The sequence below is a fragment of the Rhipicephalus microplus genome, chromosome 3 (genome assembly GCF_043290135.1).
Source record: "Rhipicephalus microplus isolate Deutch F79 chromosome 3, USDA_Rmic, whole genome shotgun sequence".
NCBI lineage: Eukaryota > Metazoa > Arthropoda > Arachnida > Ixodida > Ixodidae > Rhipicephalus > Rhipicephalus microplus.
The window spans coordinates 68,977,417-68,999,241 of record NC_134702.1 but is presented as its reverse complement, the minus strand read 5'-3'; the positions used below and the strand labels follow the sequence as shown (position 1 = coordinate 68,999,241).

Here is a 21,825-nt window from a genome sequence, read left to right as displayed (position 1 = left end):
ACGGCCCTCGCGGCAAACGAAAATCTTGGACAGCTCCGTTGTTAATAATAATGGGACGAGGGATACCGTAACACATCATTTAGTTGGGCTAGAGTGTTCCGATCTGATGTTAAGCAAAGGTGTGCTATAATTCTCACAGTTGCATTGCTAAGGGCTGTATAAATGGCACGTACAGACAGCTGAGTTTAATAAACATTTAGACAGTGGAATTTAATAAACATCACGGCAAAGGCAACATCGAGAAGCCGTTTACGCGCTATCAAAAGCACACTTGTAGTGCAATCGAGCTGATGTAACGTGTGTTGACGAATTCTTTTCCCGGTTCTTTCTTCGAGCCTTCAATTACACTACCGCGGAAAAACCAAGGCCGTTCGCCGCCAACAAGGCCCATAACACGTTGGCGCTCTCACAAATGCAACCTTGCAAAGTTATTGCGTGAAGTTTACCGAAGTAAATACTACTAAACTTGTAACGCACCTTCGTTTCACCAGTTCAATTTTCTACCGATGTCTGCAGAGAGGCCGCCGCAATGAAAAACGTGGCCGTGTCCACGCTTTACCATTTACCGACAGCTTGTTTCCTTATTTCGGTTTCGCACTCCGATACACGTGGCGTATTTTGACGGCACCTCGTTTCCCGCCCGTCAACACTGCGCGCATCCATAACCATGGAAGCGAGCAGAGACGCCGAAGACGATCGACTCGGCATGTGACAAATGTTGCGGCGGCGAGCTACTTCAGCCTCGCCCGTTCTTCAGGTTTCAGCGTGGTGAAGTGGGAGCAACCACGATGAAGCTGCTAAAGCCAAACTGGGTGACCCATGACGGTACGTTTGCGGTAGACGCGCATTGTTAGGCTTACATTTGCGTGTTTATCAATGGGCAAAGCTCGCCGGTCGCGTACTGGCGTAACACAAAGAGAGGAAAGGAGCCCGTGTGTACCGGCTTCATCATGCGCGGTACTTAAAGCCGCTCTAGTATTGGCTGCTTACGTGGTGTAATAGATGATATATTGATGGTAGGACACCACTCCGATGTCTCGCGGCGGAGCTGTTGTGATCACGGACACCGCGGCTTCAGGGCCGGTCTCGGATACTTCGATCCCTAAGTGCTCGCTAACGCAGTACTCCGAGGCCGCCATGTGAAACTGAGAGATCATAAATGCACGATATTTTAACGCAGTTCTCGCAAATGGGAGTCGAAGGGGGACATTTTCTGTTTACATGTTTGCGAGCGAGTTACAATTCGCCAGTGGTTCGGCAGGTAGAAAATATAAATATGAAAATATCGCTCTAAATGTTTTGACGCCTTAAATATTCCCTTATGTAGACATTTAAGAATTGACCGTGATTTGATCTTGAGGATAAGGCGTAGTTGTGGCGTTTACGTAACCGCTCTACCGTGCCGGCTTTCAGCTGCACGTAAGCGAAGATGTTTTTAGTTTTCGCGTGATTGTTCGCAAATGTAATATTTACACTTGTCGCGTGGAATACTGAAGAAATGTTGTGTGCTTCATATTATCGGCGTGTTATGAAAGCTCAGTTCCCCCATAATAATCTGCTGTTCTTCGACTATGGCGTAGTACTTCACCAGAGGCAACTATTGGACGTAAGGCCCCGTCAGTTAAACCGTTTTGTATCACTACTATCGGAGTTTTCCTGGTTTGGTCATTTTGAGCGTCTAGCTGGCCTGTTAGGTGCATGCGACTGACTAGTTTGCACAATGGTAATACCTATTCGGAATTCCCAGGTCACCCAATATTTTCGGTAGACATCCATCCCGATGGGTCCAGATTTGCCACAGGTGGCCAAGGTAAGCTCCAAAAACGTTTATACAGTTCAGTGTTCAAGTTAGGATAGGGGACCTTGTGTGCTGGTTTAATTTTGACTTAACATACCACTTTGCGATTGTGGCTTCCTTAGGTGAATCAATACACCTTGTGCACAAGGATGTCCTCTAATCATGTGTCTCCTGCTTACAGTAATTGGAACCAGCAGACAAAGCCAGGGAAAGTGTTGGGGATCTTAGTTGTACTATTCTCATGTAAAGGGGAAGAAAGTTAAATAGATATAAAGATAACTTGTCGCTCGCAGAGAGCGAACCTGCGCTGTAGCGCAGTTGGTAGAGCACTAAACACGCAATTCAAAGGTCACAGATTTGTCGGTCCCTGCCAGTGACAAGTTATCTTTTTATCCATTTTACTTTGATCCCGTTTACATCACAATTTCTACCATTTGGATCCCAAAAACTTTCCTTGGCTATCTTGTCTGCTAGTTCTAATTAATACTGTGTTTAGCAATAGCAACAACAACAACAAAAAAAAAGGAACAAGCCCTTATGGCTCCTACTCTTATGACTTAAGGATAATCATTTGAGGTTTATGTGCCTTAGAACCACATGTTGAGCATTCGGTTGGAGAAAAAGGGCAGCGAAAATCGAAACATTTTATGTTGCTTTACATTGTGAGCTGGAAGTAACCAATGCAGGAATATGGCTTAGAAAGGAGCTGACTCCTTTTTTTTTTCCACCTTGTTCCTGTTTCAATGGCAAACAGGTTCAGACTGTGGCCAGATCTGCATATGGAACATGGCTCCTGTAGCAAGGGAGGAAGAGGAGCTGAGCGATTCGGTACCGAAGCTGTTGTGTCAGATGGACAATCACTTGGCATGTGTCAACTGTGTCAGATGGTCCTCCGATGGTCGACACCTCGCCTCTGGTGGTGACGACAAGGTCATCATGATATGGATGATAGGGCGGTGAGAATAGTTCTGGCTCCATTGTTTTTTCATCATCTCGGGTTATCTAACTTCGTCTGTTTCATCTTGCGCCTTACTGCGACTTGTGAATTCACACAATGCAGCCACGGAAATTTTGAAAATGGTGCTAAAAACTGCCATCAGAGCCTAAAGACTACAACGGGAAGCTTCATTCTGTGCTGCCCAAATCTAGACTCGAGAGGCATGTTCTTCATGCAGAAGATTGCGATAGTGTGTGGCTAAAGGTGTCTTAATGCAAAACACGCCTAATTTGGAAAAATTAATCTGATTACTACCCATAAGGTAAACTATTGCCATGCAGTCGGGCATGGTTCTTCACCTTCTGTTTTAGCACATTGTGAGCAAATCTGCATCTTAGCACTCGTTAATATTTCCGAAACCCGTTTCAAAAGACACAATGCATTAATATAGGTATTGAATATACATATTTTTCATTTTAAATCATTAATATATTGAAGTATTTCACTGCCCTTTAGTTTTCAGAGGTATATTTGGGATCGACTGTAAGTGAATTGAGCACAGGAACAAAGCGTTACAAATAGATGTGATTCCCTTTTTGCTGAGCACTCTAATTAGTGCTTGCCATGCTGCATTGGTTCATTTGATGGCTGCCACCTTTACAACTCCCTTCTCTCCTAGGTATGGCATGAGCTCCTCGGGAATGTTTGGTGGTGGAGGCAAGTCCAATGTGGAGCACTGGAAGTGTGTCAGCACTCTAAGGGGCCATTCTGGAGGTAAGCATCCAGAAAGTTGGTCAGTTTATACCTTACGAAACATTCCAACCTGTCTTACTGGAATAGTCTGCTGGATGTTCGTATTTCGCAAATTGTCCGAACGGTGTTTTGGCAATATGTAAGAAAGACGCATTGGTACTGGATCGCGTGTGAAGTAACTGGATACCAGATGTTTCAGATTGTAGTAGCCTGAGGATTCCCACAGCTGATGTTGTGAAGCGCTGCGTGTTGATGGTTGATGGTGGACAGAAACAGAGTCGTTGGCGTTCGTAGCTTAACACTTAGGGTCGTTCCTCGGGCTACCCACACAGCCGCAACGCACGTGCCGAGACCCCTGCTGTACGCTAGCCGGGGACAAATAAGCCAATTGGCGACGCTCTTTCACCTTCCGCTTGGATGCGGCAGGTGTGCCGGCGCGTGCATTGCGGTTGTGTGGCTAGCGCATGGAACGTCCCTTATTCTGTTTTATTCTGACCACGCTACCAAGGGCATGCGTGCAGTTGCTCGGTAGCAGCACTAGTGTCTTGGCATACACTGCACATTACAGCTATTCAGCATGTGTCGGTGCGGTCACCTGGCTTCATTGTGATTGCATCCAAATGCTTTGTGCATCTCTTGTACATTTAGAAACTTTGCAACTCTCCATGTTTAGCCTATGCACACGCTTTATTTTGTGGCACTACAACGAAAAACTTGCAATAAATGTCTGTGTAATTGCTATCAAATCAAGCTTCTGCTGCATTATTGTGTGCAGACGTCCTGGATCTGGCCTGGTCTCCATTCGATACTTGGCTTGCATCATGTAGTGTCGACAACACTGTGGTCATCTGGAATGCCAAGAGATGGCAAGGTAATACCTAGCTGGCTTGTTTTTATAGTTCTTTTGTCTTTGCAGCTTTTAAATATACAGGAATGTTCTCGCATTTTGAACATTAGAGCATTTTTGCACGCACTTAGAGTATGTGTGTGCATCTGTTCATTGTAGGTTGGTGTCTATGTTCATAACGAAACACTTTTTTTGAGACAGCCTTGGCAGTCATTGTTGGAAGGTATAGCTGGTCAGGTATACTGGGAACTATTTAATACGCACGACTGACTGCATATACGAGTCTGCAAGATAATAACTATACAGTGCATCACTGATTTTTCGAATGTGTGTGTAAATTTAAATGCTTTCGTGACACTGTCACGAGCCTCATAGATGCGAGTGTATATGTGTCTTAAATTTCAGACACTGAAACTCTTTTGCATCTGATTTTTCACGATTTCTACCCAAATTGTAGGCAGGAAATGACATGAATTGAAGCTGTCATTACCGCACTGTCTGTTATCTTGTAGGTTCGAACCGGCACTTTCATGCGTGAATCTATTTGCAGCAATAACTGCGTTTGAAAAGCAGCTTTGTCGCAATGCGTGATTGTTATGTGGTGAAGCTGACTGAAAATCCAAAGGGGAAATGCGGCAATGTTTTGACTTAATTGTTGATGACCCTTTGTCATCTACGGATGAATGAATCACTGAGCATCCTAAGCATCTTTAGATAACTGCTCGATAGAGCATTGAGCCAGGAACGGTTGTCGGCGCAGTCAGGGTTGCCACTAGTGGCTACTTTTTGCCAAATTGGTGAATTGGAGAGGCCTGTGGCGACCTAATGTCATGGTTGGCAACATGGCGAATTTCGGCTTAGGTCTCGACTGAGTTATGTATTTTATTCTCAGTGTCTTCAAAACAAATAGGCGACAACATTTTTTCTATTCTTTGCAGTCGTAGACTCGTGAGTAAAAGGTCCGCTTTATGCGTAATTCAGTTCGTCTGTCTTGTTCCTCGTTTGTTTTTTCTCAATTCACCAGGATCCTTGAGGCACTGGTGCATCGACCAGCAATCTCCAAGCACAATTTAGTTCAGCAGACTTCTCGCGTGCCGCGAGGTGGTGGTGTGTTTTAAGTTCTTTAGGGGCTTCAAGAGCTTCAGGCTTCTTTAAAGTTTGGCTTCTGAAGTGGCTAGGTGGTGGTTAGGCCGGGTGTTCCCACCACAGCTCCAACTGTTCCAAATAGATTGTCGGCTTCTTCCCGGCTGTAGTATCCCCTAATTTTTTTACATAGAGTTTAAATTTTTAATAACATTCTTATAGGGCCAGCCAAAAAGTTGGCTTCTTTGGACAGCCTTCAGTAACTGCACTGAAGCAAATGTTTAGCTAAACGTGACCGCACAGAAAACGTGTTGCACGCATTGCAATGGTTGCGCCCTACTTTCGAATTTATTACCTTTGTTTTTAATTAAGTTGTTCGGTTATTAAACACATCATTCTCCTCAATGAAATTCTCGAAATTTGTAAGAAGGCTATGCACGCCATCCTTCTCTTGTTATAGCAACTGCTTCATCCTGTAATTACTACAACTAAAACGGTCGAAAATTTTTCTTATGAGGCACTAGCATTCAGAGACGCTGATGGTGCATGCATGCCCTTTTTGAATGCTACCACGGCGAAGCAGGTGATGCAACTGGCATTAAAAAACGTCAATATAAATAGAAGGTGACATACGGTATTGCTCTCCACGGACCTATACATATATATACTTTTTATTACCAGCCATGCCACACATATGCAGAGTGGTGACCTTTTTGGCGAAATTTGAAGAAAGATGGCGACTTTTGGCGATTTTTCACTCGTCGTTTGGCGAATTTCACTCCAAAGCTAATGGCAACCGTGAGCGCAGTGCACGTTTTTTATGGACTGCGCCGCCTTTCAGGCTGCCTGTTCATGCGAAACTGTCGTAGATGCGCCATGTGTTGCCTTCACGAACGAAAAATGCTTGTCATTGCCGTATTGATGGGCAGTCAGGAACAGTGTGGGCACAACGAACATTTTCACGGCAATCTCGAGCATACAGCACTGCAAGCACCTGGCATTAGTGGCGTTAGCTTTGTTGGCAATGTGCTGCGCACAACTTGGAACATTCGTCTTCACACAGTAGCAAGTTTTACATGTCAATGAAGATTTTCGTGCAGTAATGCATCATAGACATGTGCACTTGCATCGGTAAATGCAGGACGGGTCAATCAACTCTTCTGCCACAGTTGCCTTTGTGTTCTGTGTCATGATTTTCATACGCTTTGTGGGAGAGAGCCGTGACTGTCTTCACGTTTTCCTGGTATTGGCGGCGCTCATTATGAGGTGCAAATTAGCAATTTTGCCTTTAGCCCATAGTTAAGCATGGTTTTCGAAAAGTTTCCTAATGTATTCACAAGAGCCTGGGCACATATTGAAATGGGTGATGGGTGTACTGGGAGCTATTAAAGCCATTTCAGACGTGGCTGTAGTGATTTGAACACTTGAGTGAAATAAAAAGGCATGAATTTGTTTTTCCGGGCGGCCTCATTTTTCGTACGATTTCCCTGTCTGTTGGGAGTCAGAAGAATCATACATCAGCTGTTTTACATACCTGGCAAGTCTCCCAGATTACCCGGGAAACTCCCGGATTTTGAATGTTTTTCCCGGTTGTACGGGTCATACGAAAATCTCCCAGAAATCCAGTTTTGCCTCGCGCATCCACTGCTTTGTCTGGCCACTTGAGCAAAGTTGTCTGGCCACATACCGTAATTACTCGAATCTAACGCGCACCTTTTTTCCGGTTAAGCCAGTTCATAAATCGCATGCGCGTTAGAATCGAGTACGAACAAAAAAATTACGGTCAATCTATTGCCATCGGCAAATTCAAAATGGCCGCCCCCTATGTGCGTCAGCATGGCGCGTCGGCCATTTCTGCCTATGTGTTTCCCATGTGCGGCACTTCGTACGTGTGCTGAGGAGTTCGTCATCTAGTAGTGCATTAGCATCGACGGCGTGGAAGGGCCGACTCCAAAAACTCGAGTGCACCACGATGCCGCTTTTAAAAGAAAAGTCATCGTGTGTGCAGAAACGGATGGAAATCGGGCCGCATCGCGGTCGTTTGGAGTTCCCGAAACGTGCGTTCGGGACCGGCGGAAACAAAAGCAGAAGATTGTCGACAGCAAAGCTTCACGCAAAGGCTTCAGTGGACCGCAGCAGGGTCGGTTTCCGCAAATTAAAGAGCTGCTCGGTGAGTATGTGCTTGAGCAGCGAGCGGCACAGCGGCCCGTGACGACAGAACTGCTCCAAGTGCGGGCTATGCAATTGGTCTTAGAAAAAAGTCTAATGCGGAGCCAGTTTAAAGCGAGCAGGTGCTGGCTAACTAACTTTATCAAGAGGAAAGGCTTTTCCCTCCGAAGGGGAACATGAATATGCGAAAAGTTTTGCGGAGGAGTACGATGAAAAGCTTCACAGTTTTCAGAGGTTCGTTCTAAACTTGCGGCGCAACAACGGCTACATGTTTGGGTAAATCGGGAATGCTGATTAGACGCATCTTTATTTCGACATGCCTGGCACCACAACCGTCGAGAAGAAGGGGCGAAGCAAGTTCGCGTGCTGACATCGATCCACGGTAAAACTACAGTGACGGCAATGCTCTGTTACACGTCAGATGGGCACAAGCTTCGCCCGTACCTCATATTTAAATGGAAGACGCTCCCGAAAGAAGTCGTTTTTTTTCGAGTGGTGTGATCGCGCAGGCCAGCGAGAAAAATGGGTGCGCGTTGCAATCGATGTCTTACGTTTTTTTTTTTTTCCGCGGTGGAAATCGGGTGCGCGTTACAATCGAGGGCACGGTAGAATCGAGTAAATACGGTAATAAATTTTTTTTTTAGCGATGGTGGCAAGGTTCAACTCAATTCAATGTAAGTTTTTGAGAGGCGAAAATAGCGCCAGAACATGCGGCCTGCCAAGTTAGAGTAGAGAAATCGCACATGGCTGTGCAGTTTTTGAAGGTCACACACATTAACTAAAAAGAAAAAACTCCATTGTAGTAGAGGGAGGGCAGTGACACCGTGGTTCAGTTGATGCTTTTGCTGGCTGTTGAATGTGCCAGCATTCCCACGGGAGAGAGAAGAAAAAGGAGAGCAAAAAGGGAGCGCCTCCAGCAGGAGCACTTGCTTGACATGGCAAGCGCGCAGCGCTTTCAGTGACTGTTCTATTGCAGGCAGCGGTGGGTGTGCTGCTTGATTGACTAATTTGTGGGGTTTAACTTCCCAAAACCACCATAAGATTATGAGAGACACCGCATTAGATGGGTGTGCTGCTGTTAACCTTTGGGGTTGGGGGGGGGGGGAGCACATAGTTAGCCCTTTACATTGACATAATAGAAAGTGGCGCCGGGACTCCGGTGGACAAAGAGGGGAGGGGGGGGGGTGCTGATGCTGCGACGGACCTTCACTCTCACCCACCTGTACCTAGAAGGGGAACTGAGCATGCTTATGCACACACCTCACCAGGCATTTTCTGCACCCTTACTTTATGTGACACCTTTCCAGTCTCCCTCAGGGAGCTAAGCTGGACCCTGCTTCCGCAAGGTTGCTCGAACCTTATGGCAGGGCTTTTTTAAGCCGCCTGCCATGATTAGCCAGCCGCTTCTCCCTTTTGCAAGTCTGAACTTCTTAAAAAAAATTCTCTTTTTATATTCAGACCGTTTCTCCTCCCTGTTTCTTTTATCCCCAACCCCTTTATTGAGGGCTCTTTCCTCAATATTCTTACAAAACTCCAACATTCTTGGCTTTTTTTTTGGTTTTTTTTTTTACTCAGCCACAAGGGTTGCTAAAAAGAGTGCCTGACACTGCCTGTTTTCTCGGGCTATGAGCGGAGAAGGTCGAGCTGGGGGCAGGCAAGTGGTCGGCAGGACTGTACTATGGTCTCTTGCCCGACAAAATAGCTTGTAAGCAAGCGACGACAGGCCTCGCACACAGAGCGATGTTATCGCATGTGCCCTTCGCGCGACAGTGACCGCCGGGTTGGGTCCCTAGCGCTAGGGCGCTTTTACCCGTAAAGCAGACTATGCGTGAGCGATATTATTGGTTTGGACTCTGCACAGATCAGCGGCGACCACAAATTTCCACTGACAGTGTTCTTATAATAGCTATTGCAATACCCCCCCCCACCATTGAGTAGATCTCCAAAATTGCGTTTCTCCAAACTTGGCAGCTATGGTTTTATCCCTGGCCTTGCAGAAATGGGCCACCTCTGAATTGTGCTATTGAGTACATGCTGGACTTCTGATGTTGAAGTGTAATTAACAAGTAATCTGATCTGTGGCTTGCAAAACTGAAATTTGATGATGCACACGTCATATATTCAAGACAGTTCGAGCAACACTTCCCTCTTTTCATGTGGTCTGTTGCAGAAATGTTAGCGGTACTAAAAGGGCACACTGGCCTCGTGAAAGGAGTCTCGTGGGATCCAGTTGGAAAGTACATAGCATCTCAGGTGAGGCCCAAGTTAGATGTGTCCTTGCTGTGTGTTGATGCGATGCGGGTCCTGGGCACGTTAATAAGCTTAAAGAATGTGCAGCTGCTGATAAGGTAATGTCTTGATCTTTTTGTGCCTGTAGCGTAGACTCTTAGTAAACGGAAATGTCCTAAACTGAACTGCTATTTAAATGAAACAACTCTTTCATATATAGTTGGTTTCGTACTTGTATTGTGCACTTCTTTTCATTTCACAGTAATCAGAACTACTGTTACGCAAAACACAACTTCATGGTCCCTTCAGGTTTTGTTTAATGAGAGTCTACTGTACTTTAGTCGCTGTAACTGATTAACCTTGTAGTTACAATGTAAGAAGTGACATTCACATGATGACGAATTTCTCGAAGGAAAAAGTAACATGGTACCCTTGTAGCTTACCTGAAAAATGAACTGGTAGTAAGCAACGCATTGTTAGTAATTGTTCACAGCCCCGGGCTGTTGTAATTGCATTTGTGTTTGCACTTTTTTCAGTCTGACGACAAGAGCTTACGGGTCTGGCGGACTCACGACTGGCAACAGGAGTGCATCATCACCGAGCCATTTGTGGAGGTGGGCCTGATTTCTGCCACTTTGCATCTTTACGCTTGCCGATCCTCATGCTCATCCTGCAAAGCATGATCCCCATTGATTGTGAAACTCGTTTCTGACTGCTGTGTGTTGGGGGCTTTTATTTGCTTTTTCAAATTTATTTTCAAAGCTACTATGCTCAAACTTCATTATAACAAAGTTGCGTTAAAATAAGTGCGTTATATACAAAATGTTATTATAATGATATATTCCTAACACTATGTCTATTGCAAGACAATTCTTTATTTACTTTGTTATAACTCGATATTTTGTTATATCCGTGCTTGTTCTATTGAGGTTTGAATGTATCGGAAGACTTTAAGTCCTTCAGCATCATATTGAACAACTAATGCATTCCGAGTCTCTGTGGGCACTGGTGTGGTTCGTCCGAATTTTTTGAACAAGTTTGATTGTTGCAAATCAGTTCTTTAGATGTCTGTGAGGTGTACAATATTGAAGGGGAAAAAGTTCCACTGACCTGGTTGTAGCGCATAGCTTTTATTAAAATTTATACAAATTTCGCTGGAAGCATAAAGCACTTCTACCTTATTTACTCGCGTAATCCTCCCACTCGCATAATTCTCGCACATCCCATCGCCCACTAAAAATACGATTTATTTTTTGCCTCGAGTGATTATCGCACCCCCGAAAACTGCCGCAATAATGTCGTCTGCTCGTTCTAGCTACTGATGATAACAGCATGTGTCACCTGGCGCCATCTCCTAAGCATCAAGCGTACTATTACTGCACGGAGATTCAATCCAATCCAAGCCAAACCAAAGTGGCAAGTGCGCATTGCGGCGTGTTTTGTATGTTGTGTAGGTAATCTTGTCACGTCGTGGGGCAATACTGAAGCTACACGGCTGATTTCAAGTTGAAAGGGATAGATCGTGCACTAAACAACGGCAAGAGGGCCGCCGGTAGGCCCTTCGAAGTCTACGAGTTTTATGTTCGCTACTGTTGATTGTTGATGGCAGCTGAAAGCCACCAAGACGCGTTGGGCCTGCCATGTGCCTAAACCTGGGATTGATCGTAAACTTTATTTCTTCAGAAGGAAACTGCAGACGATTCTATTAAATAGCCATTAGCCCAATAGTGACGTCTTACCTTTTGAGGGCTCCTGTTGTGCGATGAATACTACAGCTACGCTCGCAACACCCACAAGCTTTGCGTATGGTATTCTAATTCTCAACTATTTGCTTGCACTTTTAGTGTCTCAAATAAATCTTGCCTTATCTTGAACCAGTGCTGTTAATGTGGAGGTAAGTTTTAATTAGTATTTCTTGAAGCTTGCTGTTAGTTGCTGGTGTGAGAATCCCGATTTGCAGCCATTTCGTTTTCTTTTTTGCACTGTACGTTTTTGTGGAAAGCTTTGCCTGCGTAATTCTCGCACCCCCCAGCTTTGCATTGGTTTTCAGCTAAAAAAAATGCGAGGATTATGCGAGTAAATGCGGTATGTGATGAAAAATTTGCCTGGGTACAGTATTCGAACCTGAAATTGGACCTGTTCCAAAGCAATCACTCTACAGTCTGAGTAACCTAGAGGGTAGCTGAGAGCAGCGTGGCAACAAATTAATTGACAACATGAGGAAAAAACAAGTACGTATCATATAGTATTGTAGTTGCACTGTCATACCATAGTATTTTTAAACAAACTTGACTGTTTCATTCCTCAGTGTGTGTTCGGCCAAAATGCATCAGTTTGTATTTGTTGCAGTGCGGAGGAACCACCCACATCTTGCGGCTGAACTGGTCTCCTGACGGCCAGTACCTCGTCTCTGCACATGCCATGAACAATGCTGGCCCTACTGCACAGATTGTGGAGCGCGACAACTGGCGAACCAACAAGGACTTTGTTGGCCACCGTAAAGCTGTCACATGTGTGGTAAGTGAACATTTTCTTCTGGAATGGCCGCAAGGTGCGCACTGAAAGGGGTGAAGAACTCTGGCTACTACCATAATGGATAATGTGCGGCTCTTTCACTACAAGGGGGGTGGAAACCAAGTTTGGCTTAAGAATTATGTTCGTAACACAGTTGAACCCCTTTATAATAGACCTGCTCCCGGGAGAAATTCTTGTCTCCTATATGAGGTTTCTCTTGTAAGCAGGGTACCAAGTATGCGTTTTCTTATCAACACCAATTTTAACACAGTCACGCTGGTGCCTCTTATACCGATTTGTCGGTTACAACAGTGCCTCTTATTAACGGTATGACTGTATACCCTTTTTATCAGCTGCTAGTGCCCTTCACATTGCTGCACATTTGCCCAACGATCGTGAAATCTCGAGCACGCAGTAACCTTTAGTGAAAAATGTTGCAACCTGATCAGCCTTAGCTTGGTCACAGATGAAAATTCGAAATGGCCCGTGCTTGCAATGAAATCCTTTGTTGAATATGCATACATTCTCTGTCATTATTCACCCTATGTGGATGAAACAGTGGACGAAATGTCAGTGGTGGGAAACCTGCACCAACTGGAAATTGCTGCGCCATACTGCTCCAAAAGTCTTTTTTTTTTTGTATAATTTGCGCCATTTCTCCGCTACGAGGTTGTTTTGGAACCGAAAGCAATGTTGACAGCATGCATCGTAAGCGGATACCTAATACGTGATCATCGCCACGTTGTACTTGAACCGCTGCAAAATCACGGCCGAGCGATTATTCCAACTTCCGCGTGTTTGCAGTGGTGCGTTTTCTAGTTACCATTACCAAAGAACAAAAGCAATGTGGCGACTACCGAAAAGCGTGCCAGTATGACTTATCGCCAACAAAAAGCTTACGTGTGTGGCGTAGCGCTGCTTTATGCCTACTGCATGCTTTTAACAGCCGGTGGCTACCTGACAGCGCTGTGGTGCTGATCGTTTTTGCCTCAATCGTTGTGCAAGACTGTGGTCAGCATGCACCGCTTTTGCAGAAATGAAAGCAGCTCGCTGTTGCGGAGTTGAGCGATATGGATTTTGGGAATCAAAACAGCAAGCGTAGCGCACTCTTTTATGAAGTGACAGCCTAAACGTGCCTCCGTCTGCTGCCAGGACCACTAGTCCATCCCCTTGAAAAGGCCCGCATCATCACATTAATGCAACACGCTTCTCGCCACATCTGCGCACGGAGTGGTCGCCAAGTAGGCAAAGCGCTGCACATGCAACTAGCCAATAGACGATCAGCTCTCTGTGAATCTACCGAGTCTCAAATGAAATTGGTCACTAAGTTGCAGATCCTGGTACGCGTTCACGGACAGCTGATTATGTCCGTTTCATCGCTATGTCAGTCTCTACGTCGGCTGCGTATCCCAAACTCCGCAGTAGTTTCAAAATGCTCTTTTGTGTCATTACTGCGAGCCATCAAACAGTTGTGCGAAAATGCTAATCATATCTCAACACTGGCAAAAAGAAAGTAATGGCTTCGTGGTGGGCACTTTAGGCAATATTTGCTGTGACACTGTATTTGTGTCTTCTTTGGCGGGTATGGGGCACATAAATGCAAGTTGGTACTTGGTCATAGTCATCCGCATTGGGGAGGACAAAGGAGTGGGGCTGAAAGCCAGCCCCATACAACAACATAACAGGGAGGGGGGCGAGAGGGGGGGGCACAAAGCCAGCTTTATACATTGACATTATAGGGAGGAGGGAGGTGCTGCGACCTACCTATGCCCCCCTCCCCTGAAGGGGAACTCTGCGCACACTTATGTACTTGATGGTTAAGACTAGCATGCTCCCGGCAGGTTCTTGGCATGTATGTACATATTAACGAGGTTTTACTGCAACGAACTTTGAATGTGTCTGTGTGTGCATGTGCTTGTTAGTGTGTGCACTGCTATGAACGTCATGCTGCAGCTAGCTTGTTGGTGCAATATCATTTAGTATTTAATGTCACTGCTTCTGTACATAATTGTACTTTTGTTTACTTTGTGGGCTTGCTGCTTCTGTATATATGATTATGTAAACTAAGGGAACATTAAATTAAAGCTATATCTTCTTCTTCTTCCGTGTGTGCTATGGGAAGCCTGTGCATGCTACCAAACATGGAGATTTTGCCTGCTTCGATTTTCGGAAAGGCATTCCCACCACTGAAACGGTGAAAATGGCGCGGGGGGGGGGGGGGGGGGGGGAGCGTGCTCAGGAATTGGTGCTTAGTTCAAATCTCCTGAAAAAAAAAAAAAAATCGCCAGCACTTTTACAACAAAAGCTGGAAGAGTGGCCTTTCAGAGCCCCCTTTTTTAACATTAACGCTTTGGGTAGCTGCTGCAAGCACGCTTGCAGGGTATCCACTATGCCATTAATCATTGTGTAGTACGCAGGCACTTATTATACCATCTGTAGTCATTCTTCGAAAAGGCGAAAAGGCGTAGTACCTGCTGCACACTTGGAAGTAACTTTGTGCAGTTTTTTTCATGCTGTGGCTGACGGCGATGACGAATTATGCCAGAAGCTTTTGTAATCTCTTCAATCCCCTGCAGTGGGTATGCGCCATAGTTAATAGGTGGACAAGATCAAGCTTTTGTTAAGGGTAGAGAGCATTCGACGGCCCATTGCGCCATTTGCATTATGTGACACCTAGTTTTCTTTGCTGCTCTAAAACGATTTATTACTCACATTAACACGATTTCTTTCCCGACATCAAGCCTGCCTAAGGCCAGTTTGCAAAGGAGTTTCAAGCACCGGCATGGCTCTGTCGTAGACTACTAGGCTGGCACCAGGGGACCTGGATTCGAATCTCTTTGTGTCCTTGGTGATATTTATTTACTGAGTTTTATTTTTCTTATTTTGTGCGATAATGGTTACGGGCAGCGCCGACGGCAGACAACTACAGTTCTCACGCGACCCGTGTTGTGATCTCCTAACAGCTTTCGCTGGAAACAGAGAATTTGAACTGAGAACTTGTTAAAATCGCGGGCACTTGCTCCGGATTTTGCAGTAACGGTGGCTTTTGTCATGCTTCAAGTGGAGCTTGTCTCGTAGTAGTGTTCATAATATTAGGTGCAGTACCTTCTACAAGAAAAGGTCTAGTGCAACTATAAGAAACGTTCATTTTCCCCGCACCCGCAGTATGGGAAGAGTTAAGAGGTACTGTAGTGTTGCAGGAAACTGTCCTGCTGCAAGGGATTCCTCAACCTTATGCGAGTCTGATGCACTACCCTAGAGCTTTACCAGGTAGCCCATCAAAGACCCTTCCAGTGAAGAGGCGACAAAAACGAGATGTTTATTCACTCTGTTACATGACAAGTAGTCAAATGAGCATGCAGCTTTTCTATGCAAGGCCAAAGGAAGGGACGCGATCACCGCTACAGGTTGTCAGAGTCTGCATCTATGTGCATAAGCTCTTCAGCACCCCATATTGGGGCTTCTTGCCATCAAAAGTTTTTGGCTTTCACGTGTAGTGCGTGGTAGAAGGGAACGGATAGCATTCTTCATGCTCCAATAACTGTACAAACAGGCATGCATTGCATATGCATACTGAAGCATGTGCACATGCTTGTGCTGTGATTTATAATATTGAACAGCGTGGGCTTTCTTGAAACAACACAGCCCACGTGCTCTGAGCGGGCTACTAAGAACACCAGAATGACAGCCAGAGCATGCTGTTTGCTTTTGACATGTACTAGCTGCCAGCACCAGACATAGCCTGTTGGCAAGTGCCTGCTAGGCTCCCTCCCCTGTAGACGATAGGGTATGGAGCAGGGCCTGTAATTATTTTACAGTTGTGCAGTTATCTTGGCTGACGAAGGATGATGCTGGAAGTAGACATCCTTTTTTCGTGCTGCCACTCCTTCATGTTATAAGCTATCTCAGAGCGCAGGCCATGCACTCGTATCTTTTCTGTTCTAACGGACCGCTTTTAAGATATTCAAAACAGTCCAGAGGGCATCATGGCTTCCAGGCGTCTCTCGGTGGCAAATTTCTGCCAGGCTATGTCTTGTGTGAGACGCTTCTGCGAAAGTGTGATATCAGCCGCACTATATAATGGCCTTTTATCTAAGGCGGAGTTTTCAGATCTTGCTTTTTCATCAGTTTTCTGAATGAAACATCCCGTTGTTTTTCATTTTGTAGAGATTCAACCCGCACATCCGATCAAGAGTCAACAAGGACAACAACAAGGTGCTCGTTGCATGACTCTCACCTTCATGAATAATTTTTTTTTTAATTTCACTATCTGCGTTTCGCCCACTCCCTTTTACTTCTATCATAGTGGTAACGAAATTGTACAAAGCAACACGGCTGGGCGTCATTTTTTCAGACACAGACCTTTTGCTGCTGTGCCATTGGAAGTCGGGACAGGTCCCTGTCTGTCTGGGTGAGTGAACTATATGGTCAGCACAAAATACTTAATCAGTATCGCTTTTTTTCTTGTGATTTTCAGCTTAACTGATGCCCAACTATCAATTTATTGGTGTGCATTTGTGTCCGGCCTCTCATTGCAGCTAACCTGTCTGAAGAGGCCTCTCGTTGTGGTGCATGACCTCTTCTCCAACTCAGTGTTGGACATATCTTGGTACGTCAATGTTCGAAGAGTCATTGCATTGGCGTAGTACTGCGAGATTTAGTGCTTGCTGTATACTTCATGCCTACGTTGGTACAGTACCCACGCCCTTGTCAGGGAAACTAAAGGTTTGGAAATTTCTAGATCTGTGCAAATAGCAAAATTTTGGTGAGAAACAAGTTTGAGTGCGAATTTCATTGAATACTTTTCGAATACTTCGAAATGAAGTACCGTATTTACTGGAACGTCTCGCCAGTATTTGTTTAGATTTCTGTGACATGAAGCTGGCCCATGCAATACAGTCAAATACAGTAGACTCAATGATACAAATTCATAGGGAGCATGCAAAATGTTCCTATCATCCCGAATTCGTATGAACCATAACAACCTAAAGCTTATCATGAAGAGGAACAAGAAATTTATTGGCGTGAGCTGCTCCTTGCTGAAAAAGTTCGTGCTGTTCTTTTGAACTTTTCTGCCTTCGCTGTCTCTCAAGAAAGCCTCTGGACAGGAGTAAAACCGTGCCGTGGTTTTTTCACTCAGGCTGCTCAAAGGGAGCGAAAGTACAAAATTCAGTGGAAGTTTACTCGCTTTGCCACCTAAGCGGCTGGAAAACTATGCTACAATGTTGACACGAAAGAAATCAGTCCTGGAGCACTCACATTTGAGATGTGAAGTAATAACAAAAATACCAGAGCGGCCGGAAAACCACGTTCACATACGTCCGAAGTGTTCATATTTGTTCTGCCCCTCAAACACGCCACTGCTGCCGCCTTCGCCACTGTGAGAATTCATTACATTTTGCCCTTTTCTTTGGCATTAAAATTCTTACCGAGTTCTAGTTGGGCATGCAAAGCACTGAAAAGAAACAGTTTGCATCTTCATAAACATTGTTTCGGGAGATATGCCAGAAACAACACAAGCGGTCGCATCGGCACAGGTGGTGACGAATTCAGCTGGCTGTGCAAAAGTGGGGCACATTGGTGCAAGCCGACTCGCTGCTGCTGCACCTCTTTCTACTTCAGCTGCTCCCAGCGATCCTAATCGAAGTCAGGCTCACGATGAAAGTGTCCCTGTTGAGGCCGTGAGCTTTGTCGGGCTGTGCAGGCAGTTTGCGGTTGTACCCGATGCAAGCCACCGTCAACGCTTATGCCGCGATTTGAATTTGTGGCCAGTTGTATAGATCACGTGGTTTGAGCCGTGCCGTGAAGCGTAAAGGTGATTTGCTATCGCGTGACGGAAAAACTTGTGTTGCACCTTTTTTTTTCGCGTCAACCTCAAGGTGTGGTTTTTCGACCATTTAGGTGGCAAAGCGAGAGAAATTCCAGTACGTTTTGCTGCATTCGCTTCTTTTTTTTTCTACCGAGCAGCCATGTTGCTTTTTCTAGTAAACAATAAACACTATATTTTCTAACACAAGTGAGTGGAAACATCCTTTAGTCTGGTCTGACTGTGTATATGTAATTTCTAGCATAATGGTAAGCATTCAAGTGTCCAGCAGTTTTACTGTATAGGCAGAAGTATCGTTTTTATGAGCTAGGAGTTTCTTCACTGTTTACGCTTCATAGCTATCAGTGATATGTTTGTCTCGTGAATGTATCTGGAATTTGTATTTCAGGAGTCAAGAAGGTAACCAGCTACTGGTGTGCTCCTGGGATGGCACTGTGGCCTATATCGACTTCACTGAGGAGGAAATCGGGGTGCCGATTAGTCCTGAGGAACGAGTAAGGAAACACCGGGCTTGTATAGCATACGTAGCTCACCAAGAAATGGTTTTGTTTATTGGACTTTACCTTAAGATAGGGTTGGTAGGTGTATAAAATGCAGCAGTGAACCCAGAACAGAGTAAGCTCTCGGTAAACAAAAATGTCGTGAACTACTTATTCAAGTAGTCATAGAATGACATTAATATCAGAATTTATTGCCACACGAATCGATTGGGGTGAAAATTTCCCGAATCCATAAAAAGTGAGACAAGTTATAAGGATTAGTTACCTGTTTTACGCTCTCTCTCATCTCATGTCCCGACGAGAGTACTGGGTGCCAGCAGGGAAGGATGGCCTGGAGTTAAGTAGGTGACTTGCATGAAAAATGCAATCACACTCTCACATTATTTTTTTGTGCCAGTGTGAATCACCCTGTAAGGTTAGCAGCACACTATCTAACTCTGCATGGTAGCACCTTGTGGCAAGAAGCACGTCTGACGCAAACACTGCACCGTATGTTCACTGTTGGGCAATAGCATGCTACTTACTACTCGATGTCAAGCAGGGGGTGCCATCAGCTTTGTGTCGTGAGCAGAGCCCAGTGTATGAAAGAAGGGTGTCTGAGAAAATGGAAACTTCACGCTGCTCTTCTAAGCTGTGCTTACCATGCATAATTGCAAGATTTACAGTCCAATATCACTGTTACAAAGTCCGCTACAACGAAATATCTGCCACAACAAATAATTTTCGATTCCTCGTCAGCTGCCCATAGAAAACAATGTAAAAACTGTCTCGTCACAACCAATACTTTGTGGGGATACTTACAACGAAGTTTTGGCGAGTGCTGCCAACTAAGAAAAAGGTACTCTCCAAGGATTGTCACAAAATTCCGCTACCAGCTCGGTCATTTCTCGTTAGTCATGACATCGAAAGCGCGCGTCCGCATCGCAACCCCTGTATTTTCATTGGAGACACATTTTCTGCCACCACATGCGCATCCTGGTAAGTTTCTTGTCATTAGAATCTCGGCGACAGGTTGCGTAACCACCATGCTGCTGCTGGTGGGTTTTACTGCACATGCGGGCTGCGGCAGAATTGGTCTTCAAGAACACCCGCCATGTTTTTGACTTCGTGCTTAAAAAAAACTACAGCTTGTCGTCACCAGCCTAGGGATCGTGAATGACATCGACAGCGTTATGATGGCACTTGAGAGTACAGCGCGCACCTAGTCCAAGTTTAACTACATTCTGCCACAACCGCTGCGAATACAAATGACGGGCAACCACAAAAGTATGTGTGTTGGCTCGACCGAGTACTGGTGCAATGCTGCATACAAAACAGCATCAATGTGAACAAATATAGCAATGACGCAATTCTGAAGCCAAGCGCGTGGCCAGAGCAGCACCCCCCAGATTGAAAACGGAACTACCGTTTGCTGCTACAGTATGCACTTGCTTGGACCAAAGAACGAGTCATAATCATATCAGATCTTACTAAATTTTGTGATCTATAGATGAAATATTTAGGCTTGTGCGAATAGTGAATTTTAGGCTCGATGCGAATGGTGATCTTGATCAAACAATTTTGAATCGAATGGTATGTATGACATAAAAAAGAGGGGAATATTTATCGTGACCTAACTAACCTACACAATATTTCTGTTGAATAGGGGCTGTATGCAAAAGCCATTTTATTTTTCTTTCAAACGAAGTCGAAACAAACTTGAGTAGTAGTTTCAGTAGGATGCGAGAGATAATGTGTAAGGTACTTAATGTTTTGAAATTTATCATACTTGGAGCATATAAGCAATCATAACAAGCTTAATAAAATGAAGAATTGATTTTAGAGTAACCTCGTCCTTTAAAGGGGCCCTGCAACACTTTCTTAAGAAGCCATGGAGCCAGTAAACATGCTTGTCGCCTCACAAATTTACCGCCGCAAAGTTTTTAATCCAGTACAAGCAGGGTTCCACAAATTTGTCGCATGCTGCAATTGCATTCTCTCTTCTCGTCCCGACGAAATAGCCTGAAGTTAGGGAGGGAGGAATGGTACAGCTAAAGAAAATACGTTACACGCACCTCGTGACCTTGAGCACCTTTTTTTTTTTTTTCGAATACGCGGCTTTTCAGTGTGATCGCGCATGTACTCTTGGACAAGCGGCAGCCTCCCGTGGCGGCCCCGGTACCGACAAGCGTGCCATGCTCAAATCAGCCAATGGCTGTGACCAGAGCTGTATTCGCGACTCCAGCAATTCGTGCCGCACCTTGCGGCTATATAAAGAAGCTGCGTACTGAGGTCCAAACAATCCAAGCGCCAGTCGTGTACAGTAGGAGCACGGTAGGATGGTGCCGCCCGTGAAGAACAAACGAACGGCCAAGCAGATTTCTTCTTTCCAGGTGAGGCACCAGTGTTAACTTGTTAACGCGAACCTATTTAATGACTATTGTTTCTAGTGACTGCATGTCACAGTGGCACCCGAGGTATGTAAACAAATTTGGCAAAGACGCGGTGCGTCTTGTGCATTACACACACAACGCGACCACTTCAAGAACGCCGCTCGTGTTTGCGGGACCAAAATAAGATGCTCCGCGTCAACAACCCGCTCCCTTTTTACAAAGCAGCGCGATCTGCAATCACGCTTCAGAAAACTCAATATTTGTGTTAGCGATAGCGGACGCGGTGACCTCCGTGAATCCGCGATGCTGCTGCTGCGCAGCGCCCTCTCATGTTCATTTGAGTTGCCAATATTCCTTCTTGGCTGTGACAAGTGATTTTCAGGCTTGTGGTGTCATTTGCCGAGGGAAGAAAGAAATTTTTAGCTTTGATAATTTAGTGTGAATTACAGGCCGCGGGCTGCGCTGTAACATTTGCCTCGCGTGTTCTCAGCAGCCTCGACTACCGATCGGCAGCGTTTTCTGAGCATGCTCAGTAAGTGTTGCAGGGCCCCTTTAAATTTAAAGGGGGGCTTCGTGGCAAAGCGAGTTGCCCCTGAATAGGTGCTTTCACAACTTAGCACCCCTACCACGGAGAGAGAAAATACTTCTTGCTCCATGACCCTTACATTGCAGTAAAACCGTCTTTGCAGGTAGCTACATGTGGATTAATATACACCTATTCATTTATTGTGAATACTTCGAAAATATTCGATAGTTTAAATTCGAATCTAAGTGATTTCGAATACTCAACTATTCT

General features: G+C 45.1%; 1 protein-coding gene across 1 annotated transcript in view; it reads left to right on the top strand.

The window, feature by feature from the left end:
• Positions 1 to 639: 639 nt before the first annotated feature.
• The window catches only part of LOC119185181 (protein HIRA), a 53,916-nt gene continuing 32,730 nt past the window's right edge, over positions 640 to 21,825 (top strand). The window contains exons 1-12 of the mRNA XM_075889736.1: positions 640 to 825; positions 1,748 to 1,810; positions 2,553 to 2,754; positions 3,415 to 3,509; positions 4,264 to 4,359; positions 9,758 to 9,840; positions 10,353 to 10,430; positions 12,166 to 12,333; positions 16,498 to 16,545; positions 16,685 to 16,741; positions 16,869 to 16,939; positions 18,546 to 18,651. Coding sequence (XP_075745851.1) covers positions 789 to 825; positions 1,748 to 1,810; positions 2,553 to 2,754; positions 3,415 to 3,509; positions 4,264 to 4,359; positions 9,758 to 9,840; positions 10,353 to 10,430; positions 12,166 to 12,333; positions 16,498 to 16,545; positions 16,685 to 16,741; positions 16,869 to 16,939; positions 18,546 to 18,651 — 1,104 coding nt within the window. The 5' untranslated portion in view covers positions 640 to 788. The remainder of the gene's footprint in view (positions 826 to 1,747; positions 1,811 to 2,552; positions 2,755 to 3,414; positions 3,510 to 4,263; positions 4,360 to 9,757; positions 9,841 to 10,352; positions 10,431 to 12,165; positions 12,334 to 16,497; positions 16,546 to 16,684; positions 16,742 to 16,868; positions 16,940 to 18,545; positions 18,652 to 21,825) is intronic.